The 10,445-nt window shown below is 43.3% G+C and overlaps 1 protein-coding gene across 2 annotated transcripts in view; it reads left to right on the top strand.

The window, feature by feature from the left end:
• Positions 1 to 634: 634 nt before the first annotated feature.
• The window catches only part of fgf13a (fibroblast growth factor 13a), a 74,690-nt gene continuing 64,879 nt past the window's right edge, over positions 635 to 10,445 (top strand). The window contains exons 1-2 of one of the 2 annotated variants that reach the window (XM_031862544.1): positions 635 to 1,141; positions 1,423 to 1,584. In XM_031862544.1, coding sequence (XP_031718404.1) covers positions 1,536 to 1,584 — 49 coding nt within the window. In that variant the 5' untranslated portion in view covers positions 635 to 1,141; positions 1,423 to 1,535. The remainder of the gene's footprint in view (positions 1,142 to 1,422; positions 1,585 to 10,445) is intronic. The other variant, XM_031862546.1, reaches the window with a different exon arrangement.

The raw sequence follows: 10,445 nt of genomic DNA, 5'->3' as shown, positions 1-10,445 counted from the left end.
GAACATTCTTATACTAGATTACTCCGTGCTGTGGTGTCATGAAATAAGTTGATTCACTTTGAAAACAAGCTAATTATGTCATTGTCATATAGTGTTTTCTCATATTTTTAATAGGTTTTAGAGACAAATGGCTCAATATTATGCTTCTAGGATGAAGACACTTTTGTTAAGGTGGATAATTGCAGTCTTAAACTTCCAGCACCTTCTAAGTGTGCAGTTCCAGAAACCCAAACCCAAAACCAAGCTGTCATTTTCACAACATGTTATATCTTTATATAGTTGCAGTGATTTAAGTTATCTTGTTTTGCATAACACTGATAGGCCTGGTCTGTATAATATGCAACCAATACCGTAAAAACGTACTGAACAGTGCATGATTGATACAGGCAGGCCCTGTAGAGATTACAGAATAGTTTACTGAAATATTTCGTTTTTCTAATACATCTAACAAACCACAAAGGCCTCAGAATTGTTTTCAATACTTTTAAAATCCAGCTAACGTTGTTTGTTTGCCTCACGCATCTTACATAAAGTCAAAGAAGACCCCTCGCATCATGTAAGAGCTAAATGCGCAAGCTGTATGTGAATGAGATGACGCATAGCTCTGCAAAAGGCAACTGATTGAGAGCAACAGCAAGATGGTGTGCAGCGTGCGGCACAACCTCCTCATGCGTTAATTCTCCGCCACATCGACGCACGCAGCCTCGCACGCTCCGTCTGCACACGCGAATGGGGGCTCGTTCTCATCCCAGCGGTGCTGCTGAAGTCAAAAGAAGCAAACGTCCACGGTGTGAATTTGGCGCTGTGAAGGCGGGAGCGCGCGCTCATGTCGAGTATCTGTTGATTCTGCCTCTCGAGCGTTTAGAGGAGCAGAGCCTCAGACAAGAAAACCTGGTCGCTGAAGCTACACATCTGCCCTGTTTGCTTTCACATAGGACGGTTCGGTGTTTTGACCTCTATTTTCCTTTTCAACCGTTGATTGAAGACCAACAACCTGCGCTTCATTTCTTTGGCTTTTTTTTTTTGCTCTTCTCCTTTGTCACAGTACAGCAGGTCGTGGTTTTTTTGTATGGGATTCATAGTGGGAGCATTTCCTTTCATCAATGTGCATTGATGTAGCAGGAAACGTGGAGGAGATAAGGTAGGTTAAAGACACCACGGGGAGGCTGTGCAGAGATGCTGCTCTTTGTGTTCATTGAAACCATATGCGCTCTTCTGTCGTGCCAGTGTGTTTGGAGATCGACAATAGTTGGATGTTAACACCGATATCCAGTTGGCATCTCCATCAACACCTTGCTTCTCCAGTAGCCCCCCCCCCCCCCCCCTCCATTGTATCGGTGTATAGCCATGCTTTGACGCCAAAACGCTGCTGTTATTGTGTCATGAAAGGAACATTTCTGATGAATATGTCTCTCTTCGCAGAACCCTTATCTCAGCACCTGGAACCTGTGGTAAGGATTTCATTGAGGACAGTCGGCAATTGAAAGGATTTCGATTATTGTCTCATCGGGAATTACACATCCAAACTGGGATCTATGAGCGGAAAAGTGGCGAAGCCTAAAGAAGACAAGGATGCATCCAAGGGTAAGAGGCGAGCCCCACGCACAGCCATGCTCTACCCCTAAAATCACACCATGCACCCATTCATCCCTCACACACGGTAATCCCATCACCCTTTGAGCGTAGCCTGAAAACAAAAGCAGCCCCTGGACGGTGAGCCGTTTCCAGCGCGGTGCATGTGGATGTTGCTGCTTGAGATCCAAGCAGTCGCTCTACCGTATAGGCCTACAAGCTGCACGACATTGTTGGTTTGAGATCACATGCTTCACTTGCATTGACTTTGTGATCGACAAAAAAACGGAGACAATTAGGCAAAGCGAAGAACCAATACGGTGCAGACCAGTAGGCTCCAGTGTCACCGATTGAGAATAAGAATGACGTTATAACACCAAAAGTAAACATTAGGCTATGACGCTGAAATGATGACAGTGATACCCCATCGTGTCACTGGCATCCTGTGGAAATGTCCCTTTGTGCTTCTCGCTCGCACCTTATCCGCATACCGATGCGCACATTATCGTCACAACTGTATACGATCACGGAGCGCGGAACCCTTTCGGTCTCGTAGCCCGAGTTTATGACCTGCTGCGCGCGAAATCAGCTCCTTCACCTCTCAGTCAACAAAGAGGTGAACTGCCTCGCCATCGCCATGGACACGGACACGGACCGGAGACAGGGTTGCCAGAGAAACCTGGCGGGATTATAACCCGCTCCATCTCCACCGGGGAGATGTGCACGACACTTTACGCACCGGCGCACTCATTACAGCACCTTTGTCTCGGTGCTCAATTTTCTAAATTACCCCAAAAATAAATAAATCAATGAATGAATCACATGGTGGTTAACAATGACGCAGTTTTATTGCGTCAGCAAATGTATTTCGAGATGCAACAATCAGACTGTAGTCCTTTGTCTTTATACACTTGATTGGAATCCAGCATTTATGACTTTCTATAGGCTAAATATATTTCTATGGTATATAAATAAACACGAGTGTAATATAATAACAACCTGCACTACATTTTGGCAGCTCGCCCGTCTAACCCTTCCTGTTTTACAATTCAATTCGCCTTGTTGTCAGGTTCCCGCTGTTTTAGGTGCTCACACCAAATCAATAAATCTAATTGGCTTATTTTGGCAGCACTGCTTCAAGTGATGACGTGCCAGGTTATGTTACTATAAATACATACAGTGGTGGCACTAAAGCAACTATACATTAAACATAACCTGTGTACAGAAACTTTCCTTTAGGTGCTCTTTACATTTATAGAGTTATTATCCTCCAGAATTATAACAGCTTAGAAGCCAATTATTAATGGATAATGAACTATTGTGATAAGAACATCTACACCACCATAAGCTGCTACACCAACAGAACTACACCAACTCCAAAAGAGTAGGAATATGATCAACAAACAGCCGTGACAAAAACACTTTTTCAGCTATGTATATACATTACATAATGAGCCCTGCTTTGGGGAATATCTTCTTTTTTATGTTAAGTATGATGCATCAAATCAACAAGAACCCCTCCATCAAACTTCTTCATTTTAGAGATGACAACATGTCATCTCATCTCTCTGGATTTTTTAGAGAAACTTCTCTTTGTATGTGATTCATGCTTTTTGTTGCCCGACAAATGCATGTAACAAAACCTATAAAGACACAATTAAAACAAAGCAAACAGCAGTTACAGGATAGAGATAGCCTGGCATGCGCTGACAATACAGTGGGCAAAATATGCTCAAAAAAATTGATTTCAAGATTAACCTCCACGGCACCTTTTGCTCTCATCTGCTGGAAATCAATGGCTATATATGCGAATTGCTGACTCACTTAAACCCGAGGGCAGCACCATCTCCAAAACTCTCAGATGAGATTAAAAAAAGAAGAAAAAACATCCTTCACCTTAACCAAAGCATGCTACACAAAGTGTGGTCTAGTTTTTGTTTTTTTTTCACAGCAGAAAGCCAAAGCTGCCTTCCAAAAAAAGCTGCAGTCCATTATCTGCATCACTGAGAGGGTCACTTGGTGCCAGCTGTCCTCCATCAGAGCCTTGAATGGCACAAGAGCAGGGAATAGCAGGGGGGGTGGGGGGGGATCAGTACTGACCCTGCCAACGTTGGCAACCACCTGCCCCACAAATTATTTTAGGGAAACAGTCCATTAAAGCCGGAACCACCTGCCATCTCCACAGCTTTTTTTTCTTTTTTGCAAGCTGTTAGCAGAAAGTTCGGTCTGCCCTCCTTATTCAGAGCTAAAGACATACCGCATTTCGTCTCATCGACCGCATCATTTCCGAGTATCATTCCAGCTATCTGCTAATTTTACCAGACTGATAAAATTACATTTGAATGTATATAATCATTATTATATTAGCTTTGTGTTTACGATGAGGCCTTCACTTTTATATCAAGCTCTCTGAATATGTACACCCGACTAAAGCTGATTACTGATTCAACATAATCCACTTACTTCTACAAATAACATTATATACTGATTTAATATATTTTCTCTATGGTGGTCCCCAGTTGTAGTCATATATAAAAAAACAACAACGATGTGCCATTACAACTATTCAGCTTTGTGACAGTAAAGTGTTCTTCTCTCCTCTGTGGCCCAGTCAGAAAGGTCAGAGTTCATCCTGCAGCAGTACATGTGACAAACAGAAAGTGTGCAGAGGCATAGAGCGAGCCATGGCGGTGTGTAGCGGACCTCCAGTATCAACACCAGCGAATCATGTTGCGTTAGTTGCCCCCCCCCCCGTCCTCGTGAAGCTAAGCTGTGCAGACAAAGTGATGTGTCAAAGTGTGACGTACACAAACTCTCAGCTGTACAATTTCCAGAGCCTGAATACTCAGCTAGACACTCTTGTTCAACAACGGAGCTGCACGGATGCACATTTATTAAGTAGACAAATCCACTCTGCTTGGCCTCATGCCATTAATATAATCTCACCCAATAGTCACCATCACATATATAGCTTTACCATCACTTTTCCCGCGTCCATTTCTCGCGGATAGTTCATGAATGTCACATTCATGCGAGCAAAGAACTTTGACTGCACTTCCGTCACTCTCCTCCACTTCATCACAGTGCACTGCAGCGACAGACTCCACTCTTGGGTGCGAGTTGTCGGCCGGTGGATTCACGAGCGCCTCAGATTGCAGGTCCGAGCCGAGCAGAGGGCATAAGTCTTGCATACTTGCAGGGCAGATTAATTCAGCGCGAGGCCCGCCACGGAACTGAATCAATAGATAGACCCAGAGAGGAGTTCAGAGCCGCTTCATTAATCACAATGCAAGGCAGCTCATTCCTCCACAACACTGACACCTGTTTAATGTTATCGGCGGAACCGCGCGCCGTCTGTCGTTAAAGTGTTTCGATCTGATGGCCGGATCTCTGAGAAGCCTCTTTGAATAGCATATGGTGGCAAGGGTGAATCTGCTGTGTTTAATTATGACATCATTTCACACGGTGTCAATATCTGCACTGTGTGCTTCAGTTGTCATCTCACTCTCAATGCTTGAAAGATATCTGCAGCGGCAGAAAGAGTCGTGCACAAATAATGTGCTGGATATAGATAGATAGATAGATAGATAGATAGATAGATAGATAGATAGATAGATATAAATAAATAAATGTTATTATGCACCCTACAGTGCATACCTTGTTACATTGTTACAGCAGTCACACTGGTGTGTGTGTGAGCTCAACTGGTAATGTGGGGGGGTCCTCAAATTCTAATCCCAAGATTTGGAAAATGGTTTCAAATAAATCTTGAACCCAGCAAGCTCATGGGATTTTCAGCTATTTGACAGGGTCAGCTTAAAATTATGTTTTTTCCCCTCTAAGATACGATGTACAATCTAAACATTGAACTTATTGGACTACCACTTGTGTCAAAGACTGTCTTAACACAGTATATCACGATTTACCAATGCAAAATCTATGGGAGCACAAATTTAAAAAAAGCATGTTCTCTTTTCTCTTTAGGTGTAGATTTGACTCAGTAACAAGGCTAAAAATGTGAAAAAAAAATCCTTGAAAAAGTTCCAGTAAATAAAAAGTTAAAGGATTTATTTAAAAGTCATTTTAATTTGTGAGGACATGTTCTTCTGGAAGTGTTTGTGGTCTCAGGGTGGAGGAGTTGTTGCCTGTCACATGATTCCCTGATACTGACGCAGATCCGGCCACATTGCCCAGAGGAAACGGGTTCGCCTCCCGTCAGAGATCTGCCACTCTACATCGCTGACTTGGACGCTGATCGCTGTTTGGGAACGAGAGCCCCATCTCTTCAGTTCCTCATGTCAGTTTAGGTTTCTGAGTGACACACAGGGTGCCCTGTGACTGGTGCATTGCTTTCTGCTTCTCGGTCTGGAGTGTTTTCTGGCATTTTGTACAATTTGTTTCTTTGAAAAGAAAGTTGAGTACGTCAGCCACGTCACTGGAGTTGTCAAAGTCTGAGGTGGTCAGTTACTGTTCCATTAGTGGTGGGATATGTCTGCTAAAATGTTGCGGCAAAACACATGTTTTTTGCATCCTATTCAATTCTCTTGACTATGAAATGGAATCACGCTCTGTCTTACGTCATCACTGCCAGAAGTGTTCTGCCCTTAAAATCTCTAAACACCTGACAGTTCTGGTGCATTAGTCAGCTTGCTGCTAGTAATCCACAGAGCTGCATGTCTGCTGAGGTGAATGGCTTTGTGGGCCGTCCTCTCAGTGCCTGCGGGGACATGCCAGCCTCTGGTTTTAATTTGCCAGGCCACGGGACCAGTGAAAACACGTCATCATGGTTCTCTCTTCCTCAGTCACTGTTGTGCTCTCTCGTCTTTTTCATTCCCGTCATCTCTCGATGTGGTAATACTCCTCTGGATAGATATTAAGTTGCTCATGTCATCTGGCTTCCTCTCTAGATATCGTCACTCAGAGGGACTGAAGGGTTTTAATCCTTAACAAAATGGCCATGAATGTTAAAACATCTGGCTCTCGCGCTGAATCTCACTGCTCTTTAGCAAACGCAGGAATACACAGCAGCAGACGTTCTTATGCGAGTGTTTTGAAGTGTGTATTAGTGACACGGTAGCTGTGAGGGCCTTGCCAAAATTCATGAAATAAAAAATGGATGCACAAAACCTAAAAAAAAAAGAAAAAAAGTGAAATAAGTTTCATAGAATTAATGTGAAGTTTTCAGCAGTGAAGTGGATTTTATTGCAACAAAATCATGTTCTTTCTATCGACTTCAGATTTTTCTGTGACCCAATGATGTTGAACGTTGATCAAGATGATCATTTCCACACTCGCATTCTTTCATCTACATAACGGTGCAGATCTGCACTCTGACAAATAGGTGTGGCATTAACTACTGTCTGTGGATTTTGGATTACTTTTAGAAATGCACTCTATGCTACAGTTAATTCCATCTAAAGATAATCCCCCGTAATTGTGGTTGTGTGTGTCAAACTGCCCTGATAACAATAAATGATGTCTCTAGGCAGAACACTGAAATATTTAAGGGTGGGATCACCGTTTTTCGTTGCATATTCAAAACCACGTCACAAAAGGCTCTCTGGGATGATAGCTATATGGGACCTATTAACCCTTTCCTAAAAGCCATGTTGAGGTTAGCAGCGTTAGAAGCAGAGGACATGACAGTTTTTTGAAAGGATTATCTGCCAAATTGGACAAAGATGACATGAGCAGAAAATGCTCTTTAAGTGTATTGTTAGCTGGTCTGATTCCCACTGCTGCTCTAAAGAGAGCACACTTTAATGTCATTGTCTCCTTTCGTACACTCATCATATAGAGTTGAAGACAAATGGCAAACCGAATCAATTCGTCCACATATAATACCTTTGCCGGGCGTGTGGCAATCCAACTCTGAGTGCTAATGAACTCACCACAGATCAAATGCTTTTAGCTCATCTGAGATGAAGGAGAGAGCTCGTCTGTTCAACTGAGCATGTGGCAGCACTGACTCATTTATCTGTAAGCCTTCACACCACCCTGAGCTCACTTTCAGACTGTGTACAGTATGTGCCACATGCATTTTCTACTGAAGCTCAGCACCACACACGTCTTCTTCACTTATCTCCAAAGTCAATTAGGCACTACGGAAGGTGGTCATAAGAGTCCTCCAAGAAAATTTGATGTATGTTTGCTTCAGATTAGAATAAAAATGTTTTGCAAAATAAATACAAAAATATATAGGAAAGCAACCCAAACTCATAGTTGAAGTTAAGCTATTGGAGGTTTTGAGGACACAAAAAGTTCAGAGAATCATTTAAAATATTCCAAAGTCACTGCAGAAGCCACTGTTTGGCGCCATCATCCAAAACAACCTGAAAAGAGCCTGGTGGGACTGAAGCACCCTAATGCTGACTTAAAGACTGAAGAGAGGGCCACTTTCGGGTCAGAGCGTCACTGGTGGAATACTTGTGAGCGACGTCAGGGTCTCAAAATCATGTCGTGTACAAAGGTTTTGTGGTCTGCTGGATTCTATATTGTAAATCGCGCTCAGGATTAATAGTTGCTCTGGACATGACATTTATTGAAGTTGGTGAAAATGATAAAAGGGGATTAATGCGAGGTCAGAAGGGGGAGGCGATAACTGGTGGTAATAAACAGGAGCTACAGGCTGGAACAGAGCAGGCCTGGGAGACTGTCTCACTGGCCAGCAGGCCGCTGCTGATGGCGAGGGCCAATGATTGCCTCTGGTTTGGGCAGAATTAGCAGATTAGTGATTGGCAGTCTCTTCACTTTTTTAGCAAGGCTGTCGTCTCTGTAGCGATGATTCACCAGGAAGACACCAGAACAGCAAACCAACATCTCCTCTGCACACATGCAGAGAATAGTTAATAGGATTACCCGCGTCTTGCTCTTCCCCAATCCTGCAGCTCATTTCACAAGCGAGTTAGAAACAGGGCCTCGCATCGGTGTTCCACCTCAGCAGGTCTCACTGCCTATGAGTGTGGACAGCAAGGAGGAAGTCCTGAGCTGACCTGATGCAGGTGGATGTCTTTTTTAAGAGGCTGGTTTTTAAATGGCTTTATGAACCTTGATTCGTAGCTTGTAACCTGTGGCACTCTGGGGATGCCAAGTTTCAAAAATGTACAACATTGCTTCTTAAAATCCCTGGAAACTGTTCCTTAACTCACAGACGTGTGTGTGAGTGAAGTTTGTGTGCAGCAGGAACAAAACAGCAGCCAGCAGGCTCAGCTAATGATATCCAGGCTGACGGTAAGGAGGACGGGTTTAAAGATTGAATCGCTTTGCATTTATTTTAACGACATTGTGCCGGTGCACTGTATCTCTGAAATGCTGCTGTTGGCTGAAAACTGCATTTGAAGATATTAATTGTAGAAACTGTTCAAGGAAAGCTGTGATGCAAGCTTAAAGCAGAGCTATTCAGTTGTCAGATATATTCTCCATCAACTGGAGTGGCCGGGACTCATTATCAGCACTTCTGGACACACGCATTCTGGCAATTGTAGAACAGTTGTTTAATAATAGCAGCCCCACCAGTACATTACATTCATATGCAACTATTTTGTATTATAAATCAGGTTTTGTGGTGATGGAAATATCGACCAGAAAGCGTAGTGTGATGTATGTGTGTTTTAATTTTCCAACCTTTAACAAGTGGTTTTAGTTGCCAAAATCAACCTTACCAACATGCAGAAAAAAAATGCAGAAAATGTTGCTAATGTATAATACTTACATAAAATACATTTGTAGAGGAAATAAAGTATAGTGTTGCTGTGTAACCAGACGGTGACTTGGCTGGATGAGAAGATGTAGTTGGAAGCCTGAAGAAGAGCAATTTGAGCTGTTGCTCATTAATAAAGGTCTTGACTGACCCCCCCTCTCACCTCCACCAAGCTGTGTGCACTCTGGAGGTTAATGCTATTGACCATATTGATCTCTAGGTCACTCACTCCAAATAGCTCTTTCATGGGAACGAAGGCATGGACACAGTCTCTAGAGTGAAGGCAGAGCGTGTTTGTGTCTTCACTCACGGGGAGAGGCGTCAGCACAAACTTAACATAAGTGTGGATTAGATCTCTAATGGAGATGGACATAAGACAGCTGAAAGGCTTTTATGAATATTACATAGATGCTGAGAAGGGGACAAAATAAACAGCTGCACCAACTTCAAAGTCATATGTGCTTAGTGTATAGGTTCACATCTTTGGGCCATGTTTAATGTCTGGAATGACTGAGGCACTTGGCTTCTCTTGAGCTGGAGTATGAAAGATGATATATAGCAGAAAGCCATTAGTACCGGTCCTCAGAGGAAGCTCATTCATTCAGCATTGATGAGGACAGAGGATGGAAGGTTAATACATTCGGATCAAAATATTCAACAGGGAGACAAGAGGATAAAAGAAATTCAGATAAAAATGGCGGTTGGCAAAAATCACCTCAATCCTCTCAAATGAAATGTGGCCAAGTGTTCATTTTAGTAATGTTTTAATACTCAGTGTGTGAAAACGATGACGCAAGCGTTAAAAGTGAGGGGCCTTCTGTTTGGAAGATGTAAGGAAGAATAGGGAATAAAGACATTGTTGAGATGACTGCTAATTATAGTAACGATCCTTCACTGGTCCCTGAAGCCAATTTTACACAGTCTGGAGCGGTGAACATCACGGCTGCGCCGGCCTCCTCCTCGTCATCGGGGAGATATCGTTTGCATAATGAGACGCTGCCACGGCAACAAAGCCCCAATAAGCACAGGAGTCGTCAGTCATGGGGGGTGGGTACCACAGGGGTCTTCCTAACATGCGCACTTGATGCGCTGGAGGCTGCAGTGTTGTGAACACCGTCGCGTGCGCACACACACACACACACACACACACACACACACACACACACACACACAC

This window comes from Anarrhichthys ocellatus, unplaced genomic scaffold (assembly GCF_004355925.1).
Source record: "Anarrhichthys ocellatus isolate YVR2014 unplaced genomic scaffold, GSC_Weel_1.0 scaffold27, whole genome shotgun sequence".
Taxonomy (NCBI): Eukaryota; Metazoa; Chordata; class Actinopteri; order Perciformes; family Anarhichadidae; genus Anarrhichthys; species Anarrhichthys ocellatus.
Note: the sequence above shows the minus strand (reverse complement) of the source record. Positions and strands in the feature narration are given on the sequence as shown.